Raw genomic sequence first — 17,925 nt, forward strand, 5'->3', positions numbered from 1 at the left:
CATAGATGGTGCGCCAGCAGAGCCAGTTGATAGTGTGCCAGCCTGGGGCAGGAGCAGGAGCCCCTCAGACCTGGCTGGACAGGCAGCAAATACCTGGTGGCACAAGCCACGGGGAGTTGTAGGTGGCAACAACCTTGCCATCCTTGCTTGTCCCTGCTCCAGCACGCACATGGGGGGGCTGTAGTATGAGTATCCTGCTCTGGATCCATGTCCCAGCCTAGCCCCATATGGCTGCCCCCAAGGGTGATCACAGATGCCAGGGACTCGGAGCCTTGGGAACACATCAGCAGCATCACCATGCTGGGGATGGCAGAGCAGGGGTTGTACCCCCCAACACACTCCCAGGTGCTTAAAAAATGATGGTTTATTAGAAATCAGACAGAAAAGATTTTAAAAAAGACTTTTTTGAGATGAAGCATCTGACACAGAAATGAGAAGGGTAAAGTGAGGGGGTATGCAGGCAGGTGGCTCCCAGGGGATACTGCTACAGGGGTATGCTGGTCCTAGAAAAAGTTGCAAAACCCCCTCTGAGACCCCCCCCCCACCCCAGGGAAGGGGCAGTGATCCAGCACCCACCCCATATGAGGGACATGGGGCAGGGGCTCTGTGGTAGCACCTGAAACATCCCCTGCCCTCCAAATCAAGGAATGGCATTTTGCTACCAGTTTTGGAGAAGCTTTGCAGCATCCCTGAACTCCACAGTCCAGGGAGCTCCCAGAACCTGGGGTGGGGGATGGACACAAAAAAAACCCCTCTCCTATTTCTTGCCCATCCCAAAGGCTTCACAGTTGGGGTACAGAAGGAGGCTGGTGGTCCATGGCTGGCCCCAGGATGAAGAGGAAGCTTCATGACTACCTGGCAGAGGGTAGGGGATACCAAATACAGCTCCCCCATTCCAAATTCCTTGCAGAGAAGGAAGAAGAAAACCCAAGTGATGGGCAGAGACCACGGGAATGACAGAAGAGCAGCAGGAGCAGGGGCTGGCACAGAAACTTCAGCCCACGAGTGCAGCAAGCATGTCCATTCTCTGCTCCTCAGCCCCCCACTGCTACCATCCATGGACGGTTTTCCCAATGCAGGGGATCTCAGGGCCCCCTTGGAGGGCAGTGGTCTCATGCCAGGATCCTGGGCACATGTCCCTTTGGCCTGGCTCTACCAAGCCCCTAGCAGGGAGCTGGCTCTACTCCCAGTCAATGGGACAGTGACAAATGGGCCACCCCCACACGGTCAGTCTTGCAAGAGGTGGACGAAGCTGGCAGGGAAGACTCCAGTACGGGAGCCATCACCCTCGATGAAGCCAACCTGGGGGTGCAGAAAGAGGGTTCAGGGGACTGCAAGTCTTATCTTGAGATATCAGCCTCAGAACTACTTCCCTGCTCAATTCCAATAGGCATTTAGAGAGGCAAAGCTGTGCTGACACATCAGTGGAGCCCTCCTAGCCCTCCTTCATGCATACATGGGGCAGAAATTCCCCATCTGTGCCCCCCCAGAAAAACCCAGCCTCCTTCAGAAAAGAACTGGAGGGGGGAAAGGACCAGGACCAGCAGCTGCCCATACCATGCTGACTCACCCAGATCTGCTCGTCCTCCTCCCGTGTCACCACGATGACCTCCCCCTTGGAGAAGGTCAGCTCTCGTGCCTTGTCTCCCTTGCAGTCAGCCACTGCCTTTACTCGCTTCTGCCTCCCCTTGGCCTGAAATGGGATCAAAAGGGGGTGAGATACCCCCCGAAGCCATCCAAAAGGTGGCAACAGGGATAGGACCCCCTGATCACTCCATCTGCCACCCCAGGATAAGAGGAGCCAGGACGCTTGGGGATGCAGAGGAGGATTTGCACCTACCGGAGCAAATCTTCTGGGCATGGGCACAGGGGGCAGCTTGCTGACAGCAGGATCCTCAGGGCCACCAGGGCTCTGGGGGGACCCAGCTGACCCCATTTTGCCCACCATGCCACCAATGCGCCGGTACGAGCGGGTGCTCTCTGAGCTGTGGGTGACAGTGGGAACAGTGTCATCCCCCCGTCTGCTGCTGCCTTCCCCCCACCCTGTTCTCCATCCTGTGAGGTCTCAGGGAGGTTAGGGCTTCCCCCATGGGACCTGGATCTCACCCACAGCCCCCTTGATGCTGATGAAAAGGGTCCCCAGCACCCAAACTGCCTCAAATGAGCCCATCCCACCACATTTTCCCAAAGGAGAGAAAAAATACATATGATAACTGGCAGAGGATCTTGGTGTCCTCCCAAATAATCTGCATCATTGTCTCCAAGGACAACCCAGCATCCCCATAACTGCCCTTGTCTCCTCCTGCATCCCAGGGTCACCATCAGCTTTCTTTGGAGATCCCAGAGGGTGGGGACCCTTTTGCTTCACAGCGATTCTCCATGCCCATGGGGGTGGCAGAGGTTGAAGTTCACCCACCAGCACCATACAATGATCTCCCAAAAGCAAGTGCAACCCCAGTCTGGAGCAGGGTCCCTACCCAAACTTGACAGGGGGGATGTCAGGGACTGTGCTGCCTGGCAAGGGCTGTGTGGGTGGGGGACTCAGCTCTGGCCCCCGCCGACTGCTGCTCGTGTCCGTCTCGGAGCGGGTTTCCCAGTAGGCTGCCCACTGGCTCTCGGTGGGGCTGCGGGTGCTGGGAGTGCCATCCAGGGCACCCGTGCTGCTGGCACAGGGCAGGCTGTGTGGTGCTGCTGCCTCCGCTGGCCCAGAGAAGTGGGGCTCCGATGCCTGCCGGGGCAGTTCAGGGCGCTCTGGGGGGACACACGCAATGGGGAGAACAAACTTGGTCTCTGGGGGAAGGCACAGCCCCATCATGATGACCTCCTCCAACTCACCGGTGGGGCTGTGGCTGGGTTTGGGGCGAGAGCTGCCCCGCGTAGGGTTTTTGAGGGGCAGTGGCGGGGGGATCTCCTCGCTGTGAGCCCGGCGGGGTGCAGTGCGCGAGGGCACCAGGATGCTCTCGTAGGTCTTGTTGGTGATGTCCATCCCCATGCAGCTCCAGCGGGTCTGGGGGCAGGCAGGCAGCGGGCTGGCAGCCAGTGGTGATGTGCCCTTGAAGGAGCGCTGGAGGGGGCTCACCTGGGGGTACACACACAGCTTCAGGGATGTCCCACTGCCACCAGCCCCCCAAAAGGGTGTGCACTCCCACAGCTCCCTTACTGGGGATGTGGAGGCCCCACCATTCCACAGTACCTTCTCCTCCAGCTCATCCTCACTGTCATACGGCAACTCTGATAGGGGCTCCCAGTCATAGTCCACATGGATCTGCAGAGATAGCTTCCCCGCCTGCGCCTGCTCCAGCTGCCAGAGGGATAGGGCAGGTCAGGGGGATCTCAGGATGGGGCAGCCCACAGGGGTCTCAGCACTGGAGGTACACGTTCCAAAAGCCCCCCACCTTCATGCCAGTCCTCCTCAGGCACTTGATCCCTTCTCCCCACTCTGAGCTTCCCCCCCATTCCTCCATCCCACCTACCAGCTCCTCACACTCGCTGTACTTCAGCCTCCTCGCCACATCCAGAGCTGTCTCGCCTGCCGCGTTCACTGCCCAAGGGACAAAAGGGGGACAAATCCAATTTGCAGCCTTACCACTCCCACCAAAGAACCCCAAAACCTCTGTCCCAAGCTTATACCTGTGGTGAAGGTGGCTTTTCCTTTCAGGAGCAGCTTGAGGCAGTTGGGCTGGTTGTAGAGTGCACCATAGTGCAAGGCTGTGTTCCCATTCTGTGTCACCCGGTCCAGTGTTCCCCTGTGCACGGCCAACAGCAGGAAAGTTAAGGCTTTGATACAAGCACCCTATACATTCCTCCCATGAGAGAGAGGGGCAGGGAACACTGGGAGCCCTTGGGGACGCACCCATTCTGGACGATGAAGTCCACCAAGGGAAGGGATGATCTGTCAGCATGGCGTACGGCCATGTGCAGCGGCAGCTCGCCTGCATCCTGCCAAGAGATGGGAGGGAGGGATGACCCTGAGAGTGCTCATCTTTCCTCAGGAAAAAGTGAAAAGAAGTACTGGATCCAAGAATGCTCATCTTCCCCCCTGAATGAAGGGAAAAGGAGTGCTGGACACATGTATGCTCATCTCCCAAGATATGGAAGGGAGAGAAGAGCTGGCCTCAACAATACTTCATCTCCTGTGTGTAGGAGAAAAGAAAGCTGGACCTACGGATGCTCACCTTCCAACCAGCATATCCCTTCCCAAAGCCCAAGGCAACCCAGAGAACAGCCACCCAGAGAGGGAAAATCCATTCCCTGTTGGGTGCAGGCCTCACCTGACCCTCAGGGCTGGCCAGGGGCTTGGTCAGGTCATGCCCCTCGGCAAAGGCCTTGAGCAGGGCCAGGAGGTCACGGGCTTGAATGGCTTCCCAGAGGCCGTGGGGGTTGTCCTGGCTGCTTTTCTGCACGTAGCGTCGCTCCATGTACTTGGCCATGATGTATTCCTTGCGCGCAGCCCTGCCGGAAGGGGGGCTTGGATGGGCATGGAGACGGGCTCTGGAGCCCTGTGCTCCTGCCTCCTCCTGAAGCCTCAGGATCAAGGGTAGGTCTCCAAAGAGGTGCAGATCCCCAACCACAATCCAGCAATGACACCAGGATGCCTCATCCCAGGGCTGCCTTAGATGGGCAGAGGCAGCATGGGGACAAGAACAGGGCACACACCATGCACTCCTTTTCCTTCTCCTCCTCTTCTTCCCAGCACACCCAAGTCCCTGACTCACATATCACTGCTGGCTGAAGGCTTGGGACAGTCCTGTGTGGGTAGTGCGCCCTCCATGATCTCATTGAAACGAGTGTTCCCAATGCTAACAGCCAGCTAGGGAGAGAGGAGAACAGAGGGACATAAACCCTCCTGGGTCACACTCACCCTGTTCCAGCCAGATCCCATCCCAGAAGGAAGGAATCCATTGGATCCATCCAGGGCTTTCCCAGAGCAGCATCTTTGCCAGGATGATGCTCTCTTATGGCAGTGGAAATCTATTTTAGGAGGGAGAAAATCCTGGGGAGCTGCCAGCAGCCCCCTGCTTAGCAAACAGCTTTGCAGAGCCCCCCTTGCCCACACCACTGTGCTGGGGAAACTGAGGCAAGTTTGCAAGCCCTGGAGCAAACTGGGGACAGATGAGATGGAAAAGAAGAAATTAACCCTGTGTCACAGGAGGTTTGGGACACACAGAGGGTGGTTCCCAGGGTGCCAGGAGATCTCTGGGCTCAGAAAGCAGCTTACCAGCAGCTCAGAGGTGCTGAGAACATCGAGAGTGAGGGACTGGATGCGGGAATAATGCACACCGAGCTCCCGATGGATGCCAGAGCACTCGATGCACGTCAGGATGCCCAGGTTGGTAGAGAGCCACGTGGGATCTGCAGTGGGAGCGGCGCGGGGCTCAGCAGCATGCCCAGCCCTCAAAGATGCTGCGACCCCCATGAACCCTGACTTACACCCAGGGCGGGGGGACACCCCAGGCCCTGACATACCTGGGGCACCACAGTCACAACACTGCTTGTTTCCTGGCATGTTCTTCACCTCACTGATAACCAGCCTGGTGAGCTCCTGCATGCCGCCGTCCACCCCGGTGCCTGCTGCCACCCCGCCACTGCCCCCATCCCCCTTGAAGGCATTGCTCAGGGCTTCATCCTTGCTGTTCTGCAGCACTGAGACCCACCTGGGCAGGAGGGAGGAGGAAGAGGAGGATGAGGAAGGCAGAGCAGGATCTGGCACATCAAGGAGGAGGGATGGGCTGTGGCACTTACACAACACACTCTTGCTCATCCTCTGCTTGAAAGTGATATGTCCTGTTGTCTGTAAGGATGGGGAGAAAAGAGAGAAGGTGAAAGGAGAGAAGCTGTGTCTGCCACTTCCCTTGAATTGTTTAAGCTTGGACAGGGCTTGGAGCAATCTGGTCTAGTGGAAGATATCCCTGTCCACGGTGCAGGGGTGGAACAAAACAGTCTTTAAGGCTACTTCCAACTGAAACCATTCTAGGATTCTGTGGTCTAGGGATGCTGAGGAATAAGCTGAAATCTCTTCAAAGGAGCTGCTTAATTACAAATTAAATCACTGCACATCACTCTCCCATCACCTGAGCCCTGTCACAATCTCTTTTTGTCTCAGCTTTCTAGTACTCACTGGATTGGTCCTTCATCTGTAAAGACAGCCAAGAAGACACCCAGAGCCAGATTAAAGAGGGTGACACTGTGTTTCAGAGGGAAAACCCACTCCAAAAAGGGAAAGGTCCCACCAAAGCCTCCACCTCCAGGTCAAACACCTCACACCCCAGTCACTGCACCTCATCCCAGGTACTCACGTGTCACCAGGTCAAAGCATTTTTTCTCCTCGGCATGGGGCCGCACCTGGCAGGTGAGGAGGTTCAACTTCACAGGGGGACGGTTTATCTGCAGGGTGAGAGGACCGAGGTGGGTTAAAGGACCAGGAATGAATGAATGCCATCTCCAGTGGCAACTGTGGTGATACAACCACCACCACAGATGGTTTCTCTCGGGATAACCATGCAAATCAGACCCTGTCTGACTCATTTCAGAAGAACAGGAACCCTTTGCAGAAGAACACGGCTCCAAGAGGTGCCTCTGTCCCTCCTGCAGTTTCCAGCCTCCACCGCCAGGGGGCAGCCCTTCCCTCCCAACCAGCCCGTCCCCTTTGGGTTCGTCTGGACCCGCATTGTCCGTCTGTCTGTCCCCGCCAGGATCACCTCCTCTCCCATGGACAGACACGGGGCACCACCCTGGGACCCCTGTCAGATACAGGGGACTTTCTTTGAACTGTCCAGTCTCATGCTGCATTGATTTTTAGGCCAGGCAGATTTGTGATCAGTTTTGGCAAAATTAAACCTGAAATCCAATGGACATTAAGCCCCAAAGGGTGCACAAAAAAGGGTCAGGTCTGCAGCCCTGACGCTCCCCACCGTGCTGTGGGAGATGGTCAGGCAGCCATACTTCACACCACACTTCCTCTTCTGCCACACTTTGCGGATCCTGAGAAGAAGGAAGAGGAGGAGTGAGGATTGCACAGCTGCAATCACCCACATCCACATCCCAAACCAGCCATGGCAGAGGCCTGATGGGAGTTCTGGACATGGGGTTATGCTTTCTCTAACTCATAGAATACTAAATGTCCTGTGAGCTGGATTTCAGCTCTAGACCTCTCACGAGCACTGACAATATCAGGATGAAGCCAAGAGCTCTCCGGGATAACACTCGTCCTCACCCATCACTCTTCTTGTACAGGAATCCTGACTTTTCTGTCCCGTACTGCTTGTTGCCTTGGTGCTGATGGATACTGTAGCCACTGCCAGAGTTCTTCCTGTTCAAGTTTTCCTGAAAAAAAGACAATAAAAAAGCAAAGTGAGAGGCACAGAGGCGGCTGCTGCCCCAGGTGACCTTGTCCTTACGGGGGTGCAGTGTGTCCAGAAGATGCCAGACAGCCCCATGCCCTCCCAGCATCCAAATGTCTCCAGGTCCCTGGAGAAGTTAACCCAGCTCCCCTCTCCCAAACTAACCCCAGCGCACCCAGAACCTCCCAATGCTCCTTCCCAGCTCTTCCCTGCCCATCCTGCGGTCTCACCTCCTTGTTCTCCAGCTGCAGGATGTTGCGGAGGGAATCACGGGTCTGCGTGAGCTGCTTCACCTCCTCCTCCTGTGCTTGGCGCAGCTGCAGAGGGAGCAGCTGCCCTCAGGCCTGCCCTGAGCACAGGTGCTGGCCGGGGCTGGCACGGGGACCTCCCGGGGGACAGGCTGAGGGCACTGCACGGCAGCGTGAAGGCCTTACCGCATGCAGGGACACGGCGAGCTTCTCAATGAAGGGGTAGAGATTCTGGGCAGCCTTCCAGCCATCTTGGAAGAAACTGGGTGTTTGTTGAGGGTGATTAAGATGCAGATGGGGAAGATGGAGGAAAAAAGAGGGTTTTTAGAGAAATTGTGGCAAGAGATCATGGCAATTCCCTCCCTGGTACTTGCTTTGTGGCTCCCTGGCTACGGGGATCTGGAGAGAGCCCAGCAAAGGCCAAGCCTAGCCCATGGGGTTTGGATACCCCAAATATTAGGGAGGTCTGGCATGCAGGATTGGCCTCTTGTTTAATCCCAGCTCAACTCACTGGGGAGCAGTGCTGCCAAAAGCCACATTCTGGGGGGTCCCTGGGTCACAGTCCCAGTCAAAGACATGCTTTTGACCACCACAACAGTCTCAAACTGCCTCAGTTTCCCCACTTGAGAGCTGGAGGAGATGATGACTCCCACACACTGCTACTCTAGCCTCACGGAGCAATGGGAAAGGCAAGGGGATATTGATCCTCACTCCAAACACTCTTGTTACAAGCCCCATGGCTAAAGCCAGAGCTGCTCAGCTGAGCTCATCCCTGGAAATCTATCCAGAAACCAAATAATCAGATACATCTCAAGCCAATGCCCCTCCCACTGCCCCATGGACACGTTTACAGCTTCTCAAGACAAAAAAGCACATTTCAACTCCCCAGAGAAAACTGAGAAGTGATGGGCTCTGCCCAGTATCTCCACTAACAGCTTTATGGCTCTGGGATGAGAGCAGAAGACCCCAGACCCTCATAAGACCACCCAAGGGTGACAATCAGCCCCATCTTGACCCAGGTGGCACCTACTTGTGCTGAGCATGGAAAAACTTGATGAGGCTCTGCAGGAAATCTGGTCCCTGCTTCATCTGAGACTCTCTGGCTTTTAGCAGGTACTGGAGGGGGAGAAAACACCTGGTTAGGTGACAGAGACAAGGACCAGCTGAGAACATCCCAGAGGAAAGAGCAAGAGCCTGCCTAGCCCTTGATTCCCTTCCCAGCACAGGGAGGAAGGTTAAAACACTGGCTGGGTTTCATGAAGTCAAGTCATGATGTTGGATTTGAAGGCAAGCTCGCTGGGGACCACCCTCAAAAACCTGGCTCTGGAAGTTCTCCAAGACATGGAAAGTTCAAGGACTGAGGCAGGCCTCCAGGCTTTCCAGCCAAGCATGCTTCTCCCACTGCTCATTACTTCTGGAGTTAATAAATAACCAAAACTCAAGGCTGCTTGTGAAGGAAAGAAAAAACACAACAAAAAAGGCCAAATGTTTTTTAAGATATGGCCCTTTTATTCCCAAAAAATCAGATTCCAAGAAGTGAGCACCTGCAGCACACCAGCACTGGAGGTCTGCTGGGGTGCCTCATGGGCTGGGGAATTTCAGCTTTATGCATCAAACCCATTCATCAGCTGCAGGCAGGGAAGGAAACACACTGACTCTAGCTCACCCTAAGTAAAAGAAGGAGGGGAAGAGATTTTCCCCCTGCAAGCTCCTCTCCAGCTGCTGGAATGGTTTTGAATGGGGAGTGAGGGGAGGGGGAGGCAGCCCTGAGCTGTGGGGGCTTTCCAGGGTGAGACAGAGCTCCTGGAATGGAGCTTCCCCATGCCCCAGGCACTGCAGACACCCTGAGGGGTCACAGGACTGGGCACGGCTGTTGAAGTGCTCCATGACAGCTGGAGAGGCCAAGTCAATGTCAGGGAGCACATCCCACGTAGAAAAGGCCACGTGTGCCCAGCTCCTGTGCCACCCACATCCCACGGTGACAGTGGCAGCAGAGCATCCCAGGCAGCGGTGGCTGTGATCCCTGTGAACAAAGGGATGCTCCCAGCAGCCCTGGGCCCATGTCCAACTGCTCCCACAGCCCTGAGGGTGTGAAATGGCCCACAATGAGGAGACACCACCACCCCATGGAGTGAAACAGGACCCTGGAAGTAGCAAAACCCACTTTCCAATAAACCTGTGTGCATCATATGAGCCCCCAGCCGCCCAGAAGAACTGCCCTCCCATTTCCAGGGCCAATGCTGGCAGCTGTCATGCATGCAGAAACACGGGTGCACACGCCCTGCTCCAGCTCCCACCTCTCCATGTGCTGTTATTTATCCCACAGTGGAGCTATTCATGGGAGTGACTCATCTGGCCGGGTCCCAGCTCCGAGGCAGGCACAGCCTCCTACCCACAACCCCTGTTCTTTGCTGGACAGGCATGGGGCGGCACCTCAGGAACATGGGAGACCTCTGGGACAACCCATGGCAGACTTGTTTCCTGCTCTGCCACCCTCCAAGCCTATGGGGCTGCTGAGTGTCTGGAGCCAGGACACTTGGGTTCCTCATTGCTGCAGGGCTTTGAAATTGAGTCTTCTTCATTTATTCCCATCGGACCTCTTGAGCATGGACTGCAAGGACCCAGAATTGACAAGGATCTGGGGTGACTTGTGACCTTCGTCATCAAAGCCAGGAGCAGTTTTGAGGATAGGCAAAAACCACCAAGGCAACCTCACGGACGTTAGCCAAAAAGCTTACTTTTTACCCAAATGCCACCCAAGGAAGGGTAGGAGTGGGGCTGGGGGGACATGGAAGGAACCCCCAAGCCACCCTTGGTGTGGGGCACCATGGGTGCCATTTGGAGCTGCATCTCACAGGGACCTCAGTAGGGGGATGGGATGGCATGGCATGGCATGGCATGGGATGGCATGGAAATTCCTGAGCTGGGACCATGCTGGGGCACAGGGAGAAGGGGACAGACAAGGGTCCCCCACAGCAGACAGGTGGGGCTGCTTTGGTGTCAGATACTGGGAGAGGCTCTGATGTCCCTGCACAGCTTCTAGCAGAGAGGTCCCCCATGCCCCCTGGGACTCTGTTCCTGGGGGTAAAAGTCCCCAATCCCCTTGGCACAGCCCCCACCTCACACATGTGGAGCTGCAAGAGCCGCCGCTCCTTCTGCATGTCCTCGGCCACCTCCGCTGCTGCTGGCTCCGCCTGGATAACCCCGGCCACGCGGGCTCGTTCCTTCTCCTTCTCCATCTTTCCCCTGTGGAATGGGATGAAGGTGGGCTGGGGACATCCCTGCTCTGAGGGGTGTCCCATGCAGGAGGCTACAGTGGGGATGGGATAAGGAGAAACATCTCCAGGCCCTCTCCCTTTCCCCTTTGGGAAAAGCTGGACCAGAACCCTCTCCATGACAGACTGGCACCATTGGTGCCTGGCTCCAGTCCAAGGACAAAACACCTTTGTGCAGAGTGGGATTAGGTAGATTTTGCCAGAGGCAGCATGCTACTTACACTTTGGTCTCATAATCCTTCCAGGCCCTTTCAATCTGCTTCTTGGAATCCTGTGGCAAAGGAAAAAGGTGGTGGGAGCTGTCAGGGAAAGCAAAAGAGCCGGTAGCACCAAATGGGCCAAGAGGTCTCACTGCAGAATGTCACCAAATGAGTGACCTTGGGGACAGGACTTACCAGGCGGCCATCCTTCAGCTGGCCCTTCAACAGGCTGTCCAGGGGGAAGGACACGATGTTATTGAGGTTCTGCACCTGCAGAAGGTAGACATAGGGCCACCCCACAGTGAGGGAAGTCAGGGAGCTGGAACCCCAGGTCTTCCCCGGTGCCAGGGACCTCCCCCCAACTCTGTCACTGCCCCAGGAAGGGTTAAAGAGGCTGGAAGGGTGGCTGAATCCAGGATCCTGGCAGAGGGCATGCTGGGGCTTGTTGGAACTGGCTGCAAGATGTCTGACGAATGTGGCCCTTCCCACAAACCACACCAGCAGCACAGCTGCCAAAAACAAAGCTGTCTATCCCCACTGACACCTCATCCCTGTCCCCACTCTTGTCCCCAGCATCCAGCAGCATAACCAGCCCCTCCACGGCCCTGTGATACAAAGAGCTCACCCATGTCAAAGGGGCTTACCAAAATGCCTCCCTTTTTTGGGATCTGGGGATAGCAGTGCAGCCACTACTACCCGTACCAGTGCTGTGCAGGGGTCTGTGGTGGGGACATGGGAGCCCACTGCTGTCCTAGCCTCCCTCCATGCAGCCCACGGAACAGCACCCCATTTTAGAGCTGTGAGAGAAGCTCCAGCACCCACGTGGGACTTCCCCAGTGTATCCAGATTTCTTTTAAAGGGTTTCAGTCCTCTGCAGCACCTGAGAAGAAACCCAGCCCCAGGACACAGGACCACTCCCAAACCAGGGGTAATGGGGGAGCTCCAGGGAGACTCTAGGAGGGGAAACAGCTTTTTGGATCTGGTTTTGGCACAGAACTCACTCAACATCATGTGGGGCAGGAGGTGGGGACCCTCAGAACTGGTCCAACTCCTCCATCAGGACAGTTCTGCAGAGCTCTACTGGAGCATGGGAGTCCAGCAGGCTATGACAGCCAGGATGGGGAAGGGGAGGAGGAGGGAGGCCCAGATTGGGGTAACTGGGAGAGGAACACACAAAAAAATCCGAAATTCTTGCTGGGGGAAGGGCAGCAGAAATCAATTTCCTCTTTAAGCAGAGCCGGGGGCCAAAAACACCCTTTGGAGAGGGGGATTTGAAAGTGAACAGAGAAGGGGTGACATGGGACCCCCCCAGGGATTTGCTGCTGGGCATGCACGAAGCCAGCTCCATTCAGGACCTGAGTTTTCCATCGGAGCCATTCCTGGCTCGGCTCACAGCCGCCTCTGCCTGCTCCCCATGGCCCCACTGTGCAGCCCAGCGTGGCTTTGATTTACTCTTGGCAAGCGAGATCAGAGATGCAATTGATGTGAGAAAAAAACAGAAAGCAAGAAAAAAGGGAAAAATGAAAATAGCAGCCCCAGCTTCCCATTAGATCCCAGTGTCAATGACCCCGGGGCGCTGGGAGTGAGCTATAAATCCAGTAACGAGGGTATCAGATGGTCTGAGAGCACTGGGAATGTGTCCCTGAGCCCAAGGTAGGAGGTAGGGATTGCTGCATGTGGTGGAGGGCAGCTAAATTGGAAGGAGGGGAGCTGCACTGGTTGGTGGGGGATTCCAAATCCAAGTGGATGTGGGACAGCTCACCAGGTTCTTGAAGAGTGCAGTGACCTCACGGGTGAAGACCGCCAGGTTTAGGAAGCCGGTAGAGAGCTCATGGTTGTTCTGGGAGAGGTGGTTGTTGCCAAAGTTCTCCAGGGCCTCACTGTACTGTTCTTCATTCTCCACATGGGCTGTATGGAGAGACACCAAAGAGGGACATGCGGTGACCCTGCAGCACCCAACACATTAGGGTCACACCATCTCTCCATCCTCTCCCAACAGAGCTGGCCCAATCCTAATGCAGGACAGCAGCATTGCCACAAAAAACCTCCTTAAGGTTCTCAATTTTTCCTTTTCATATATATTTCAGACAGTTTTTTGCATCTATGCAAATTATCAGGTCACATCATGTAGTTCCACCAGCAGCTAGCATCCACCTCCTTACTTTTTTTGGGTTTGCCCGGTGTGACCATTGCTGGTGGAGGATGGGGCTATCACACACTCACAGCCCCATGCTCTGGGAATGCCCATCATCTCCCCAAGCCCAACTCACTGAGCCCGGAGATGTGAATAGCTTTCACATATTTCCTGATCCTCTGGAGCACAGCTTGGTCCCCATCCAGGCTCTGCAATAGCAAAGAGAGAAAACAAATGGAGCTCATTAGCCAAGCATGGCTGCCACTCCCCCAGCCCAGCTGGCCCTTGGAAAGGCTGCAACTCTACTGTGCAGATGTGTGGGGTGCAATCCAAGCTCCCAGGGCTGGGAAAGGAGCTGGAGGCATCCTGGGATGCTGGAACCACAGCGTCCAGCCGGTCTCCTGCCAGGGCTGTGGTCCCAATAGCTTTGCTGCCAGGCAGGGCTTTGGCTGGCTACAGAGAGGAGGGTTTGAGCAAGACAGCAGGAGGAGGTAAGAGGCTCTTTGGATCCCAGCAGCTTCTATTAAGCATGGAAAGCTTAATAGAAAGCCAGCCTCACTGGCTCTTGCATGGACTGTTTCAACCAAGGAGGAGTTAAGCATCATGTATCACATAAGCCCATCCCCACAGCTCAGAACCAGGCGAGATGTGTGAGGGTGCTCAGCTCTCACAGGACCCACGTCCTGCTGATGGGGACCCTAAATCCCATAGACCCTGCTGATTGTGTGCTAAACCACAACAATCCTACAACAAGCAATGTGGCTTTCCAAACCCCCCCAGCTCATGCATGATCTTGCCCCATGGTCCCTAGCACCATGAGTCTCCCTGCAGCCCCATCACCCAGATCCTGCTCTGGTTTGCAGCTCTCCCCATCCTCCCATCTCTTCCTATCTGTATAGCTCTGATTTGCCCCCTAAGCACCACAAAAAATTCAACCCCACCAAGCCCTGTGACAAACTCACCCCACTCAACCCAAGGGCAAGGGGCTGTGGTGCTGCCAGCACAAGCATCTGAGCACACCCTGGCCCCAGCATCAGGAAAGGGTTAAGGGTGGCTTGGCTGCAGGTACCAGAGCCATGATAACAGGCTGGAAATATTTAGAGGGCGTGAACAGCAGAAAGGGCAGGGATGAAACCTCGGAGGAATTACAATAAAGAGGCTCTCTCTCTGCTTGAGCTCTTGTTGAAGGTTTTCAGGCTGATGTCAAGGCTGATTTCCTGACAGCAGGGTCAGCCCAGCTTCAGCACTGCTCTCTTCGTTAGATGGGATGCTGCCAGGATTAACTGGCTTGGAGCAGACTGGGGTTGAGGTGGGAGCCAAAGCCCCTGCTCAGGAGTCTTGCAATGCATCTATAGAGGGGAGAATGTTGGGGTGCACCAAAGCCCCTCATGGCCCATCTCTGTGTCACATCCAGGTGCACCAAACTCTCCAGAGCAGAGATATTCCCTGCCTCTGGGGGAACTCGGGGCTGGATGCCTGGATGCTCCAGGCTTGCAAACTTGGCAGAGTCTTAGGAAGGGGAAACTGAGGTAGCATGAGATGCTTTGGAAGAATCACTGGGAAAATGTGGGAAGACACTCAAGTGTCCAGGATGGAGCAGCTCATCCTGGTGCCAGCTTACAGGTGCTGGATGCAGAATGCAGGGCTGGTGCAGAGCAGGGATTATCCAGGGAAGGACACAAGGGCTTTCAGGAAGGGATCTGTGCATCTACTAGTGGGCACAGGGCAAGCAGAGACAAGTATTTGGGTGGTTAACACAGAGGGAATCACTGTACAGTGCTGCTGGCACCTGCAGGCAGCACTGGCATCCCCAGTGTACCAGACTGGCTGCTGGGAACACAGTCCTTGGCTGCTCAGGAGTGGAGGAGCAGAGATGTCTGGAGCCCCCGATGGCATCCATCATCCCCCAGGCCCAGCTCGAGTGCTTCTGGTCAGGGGGCAGTTGAGGACATCAGCATAACAGGGATGTCAGCAGGAGGAATTCCCCATGGGATGGAGGAAGGGATGAATGCACACCTGCACCACAGCTAGCTGGGCTCGCAGCTGAGGGATCTCAGGCAGGATGCTCAATGGAGGCCATTCTTCTCCCTCCTCCGCTGCTGCCGGCTCGTGCTACCCAGCGAAGGAGCCACCACGGGTGCCAGAGCCAGGGTGCCAAGCTGTCAGGCCAGGAGAAGTATGTGGTATTGCCCTGGGGGACAGGGCAAACTGGGAGCTCATCTGCCAGCAGCCTCTGCCATGTCACCCTGCCCTAGGCCAGAGGTGCCCAGTCCCCTCTGATGTGCACACAGCACCAACCACCAAGGGCTGGATTCAGCCTTCCAAGCCCACTCCAGAGACCTCAGGCTCTGTCTCTGCAGCAGCCCCAGGGATCCTGAAGTCCCACAAACCCTGGGGAGAGGACCCTCTTTAATCCCAGGAGGTAAACTGAGGCACAAAGTAGCTCTGGGCAATATCAGGATGTCTCCTTAGTGTTGAGCAGCAATCTCCAGTCCTCTCCCTGCTCACTCCTGCCCCTGATTTGAGAAGGAGCTCCTATCTTGGGTGCAGGTGGCCATGCTTTGTCCCAGGGTCCTGGTGGGATGTAGCCATCCCTTCCCATTCAGCAGTCACTGGAGTTCGACCAGCATCCTTCGCTCCCTCCTGCTCACCAAGCCACCTGCCAGTATTTGGGGTGGTGACAGGATGGACTATGGCTGGGTTTGGTCACAGAGCGTCTCTCCCCTCCCGCAGTGATCCCCAAATCTGCCACTGATTATCCCCCTTGCCTCATGCTATCACCATGTTGCAGCTCCAAAGATAGCAGGGAGCTGGTTTGCTCAGATTTCCCTTCTCCCCTCGTGCTAGGACCAGGGGGATGCCAAAGGTCTAGCAGGAGGTTGGCCTCCTCCCCAGACCCTCCAGTGGCATGGAGGGTTCAGCCCTGTGCCCTCCATGGCACATTTGACATAGCAGTCACAATTCCCAGCTATCGCTCATGCTTGCTGGAGCTTTACTAAGCCATCCCAGAGATTCCCTGTCCTTCCTGAGGGACACATTTCTCCCCATCCCTGCATCCCTTAACCACAGCCTCTCCAAGCAGCCAAACAAAATTCCTGCTGTTCCCTCCTGGCTAGAGCTGCCTCCTCCTTCCCCGCTGGGAAGAGGATCCATGACAGTGACCAGCATGTGCTGATGGAGACCAAGATGCTACATGGTGTATTCCCAGATTGCCAGGCGTGGGACACCCATTCCACTGCCCCCAGGTATTCCAGCAGCCCTGGCACTGGGGACCCCCCACTCCCTGCCAGCTCTGGCTCTCCTTCAAAGTCATTACTTAGCTAAGAGGAGTTGGCAAAAGCCACAGGACCAGCTGGAAACTGCCTTTATTCCAGGCGGGAGGAGGATGAAGGCAACCCACTACCTTCACCCTTCCCAAAAAGGCTGCCGATGACTTTGGGGGAGGTTGAAAATACTCCCCAAGGAAGAGACCCCCCCAGCAACACCACATCCCATCGGGGCTGGCTCCAGTACAAGAGCTCGATAGTGGATAGAAACGTGGGGCTGATTCTCTGAGGGCATGTCCTGGTCCCCGGGAGGGGCAGGTGGGGATGCTGTGGCCCTACAAATAAGGAAATAGGCCGCCCTGGCCTCGGGGTGATGGGGGATATGTCCTGGCCTCGTGGGGGGGGGGGGGGGGGGGGGGGGCACTTGGAGCTTTAAAGAAGCCTTTGCTCATTTCGACAGGCTTAGCTCCCCATAAAAGTACGATGGGGCTGCTCGGGAGATACAAGCGCCCCCCCATCTGAGGGTCCCAAACCACGCATTCAGGAAGACCAGCGTAATCTCGGGATGAAAGGGTGGGCTCTAAAAAACAGAAGACCGAGGGAGGCGCAAGCATCAAGGGACTAGCACCTATTGGTGCGGAGGTGTCCCCAGGCGGGATGCGCAGTCTGACCCCCCGACCACACCCCCGGGCCTCGCTCACCTCCTCCAGAGCCCCCACGGCCCCCCGGCACTTCTGCATCTTGGAGGCAAAGGCGGCGGCCGGGGAACCGAGGTCCTCGCTGGCAACGGCCAAGAAGTCGGCCACGCTGAGCTGCTCGGGCATGGTGCGGAGGGCACCGGGCGGCAGTGGGGGCTCCGCTCCTCCCCTGCGGAGCGCCCCAGGGTGCCGGCTCAGCCCAGCTCCGCACCCCGCACCGCGCCGGCAGCCCCGCACCGCGCCTCCCTCCGCCCGCTCCCGCCCTCCGCCGTCACGCGGCGGCCCCGCCCGTCCGCACGTTAAAGGCGAAGAGCAGCGGTGCTACCCAGGAACTGCTTCAGTGACCCCCGTTCTGGGACGCAGGGGGTGCGGGGTTCCCCCGTGCTCTGGTGGCACGAAGAGAAAACCCTGCGGTTTTTCTTCTGGATCTGCACCCCCAGCCTTGCCTCGGCACCCGCCTTTCCCAGGCACCAGCGTCCCCCTAACGCCAACAACCCCCCTTTCCGAAGCACTCAGCAGCCACCTAACCCAAGCACCCATCTCCGCCCGGAACCCACCTCACCCCAGCGCTCCAGTAACCACCTCTCCCCATCTTGGTAGGATACAGACACACACAGAGTGATGGCTTAGGATTATGCCCAGTCCGCTCCAAACACCGGTTTAACTGGAGGTCACTCCTACCCTGCCCTTCCTAGGACCGTGAGGGTACAATCCTTGGACAGGGGATAACTACTGGAGCCTTTGGCTTTTTGTCTCGCTGGAGG

At 56.4% G+C, this 17,925-nt stretch overlaps 1 protein-coding gene across 2 annotated transcripts; it reads right to left on the reverse strand.

Moving 5' to 3' along the window:
• Nucleotides 1–346: 346 nt before the first annotated feature.
• Nucleotides 347–17,426, reverse strand: LOC102075213 (arf-GAP with SH3 domain, ANK repeat and PH domain-containing protein 3). Of its 2 annotated transcripts, XM_074555423.1 has the most exons (26): nucleotides 17,165–17,426; nucleotides 13,334–13,406; nucleotides 12,826–12,971; nucleotides 11,259–11,333; nucleotides 11,085–11,134; nucleotides 10,708–10,834; nucleotides 8,619–8,704; nucleotides 7,775–7,850; nucleotides 7,571–7,657; nucleotides 7,214–7,323; nucleotides 6,912–6,981; nucleotides 6,297–6,384; nucleotides 5,743–5,791; nucleotides 5,467–5,654; nucleotides 5,219–5,352; nucleotides 4,716–4,810; nucleotides 4,272–4,452; nucleotides 3,854–3,939; nucleotides 3,631–3,746; nucleotides 3,474–3,541; nucleotides 3,194–3,301; nucleotides 2,836–3,079; nucleotides 2,478–2,751; nucleotides 1,841–1,985; nucleotides 1,571–1,693; nucleotides 347–1,302 (listed from the first exon to the last, which is right to left on the reverse strand). In XM_074555423.1, exons 1-26 carry the CDS (start codon nucleotides 17,285–17,287, stop codon nucleotides 1,228–1,230), a joined length of 2,997 nt encoding a protein of 998 aa, XP_074411524.1. In that variant the 5' UTR covers nucleotides 17,288–17,426; the 3' UTR covers nucleotides 347–1,227. The 2 variants fall into 2 exon arrangements, with proteins under 2 accessions (XP_074411524.1, XP_074411525.1); XM_074555424.1 differs by lacking the exons at nucleotides 13,334–13,406; nucleotides 17,165–17,426 and having other exon boundaries at nucleotides 11,085–11,162; nucleotides 12,826–12,900.
• Nucleotides 17,427–17,925: the final 499 nt, after the last annotated feature.

Source organism: Zonotrichia albicollis, chromosome 20 (assembly GCF_047830755.1).
Source record: "Zonotrichia albicollis isolate bZonAlb1 chromosome 20, bZonAlb1.hap1, whole genome shotgun sequence".
In the NCBI taxonomy this organism is placed as follows: domain Eukaryota; kingdom Metazoa; phylum Chordata; class Aves; order Passeriformes; family Passerellidae; genus Zonotrichia; species Zonotrichia albicollis.

Bases quoted from the DNA above. Each gene is read 5' to 3' on its own strand.
- LOC102075213 (XM_074555423.1), bottom strand. From the start codon at position 17,287: ATGCCCGAGCAGCTCAGCGTGGCCGACTTCTTGGCCGTTGCCAGCGAG. The intron at 7,324-7,570 runs GTGAGACCGCAG...TCTTTTTTTCAG, and splicing joins TGCAGCTGGAGAACAAGGAG to GAAAACTTGAACAGGAAGAA. The intron at 3,542-3,630 runs GTATAAGCTTGG...TCCCTTGGGCAG, and splicing joins AAAAGCCACCTTCACCACAG to TGAACGCGGCAGGCGAGACA.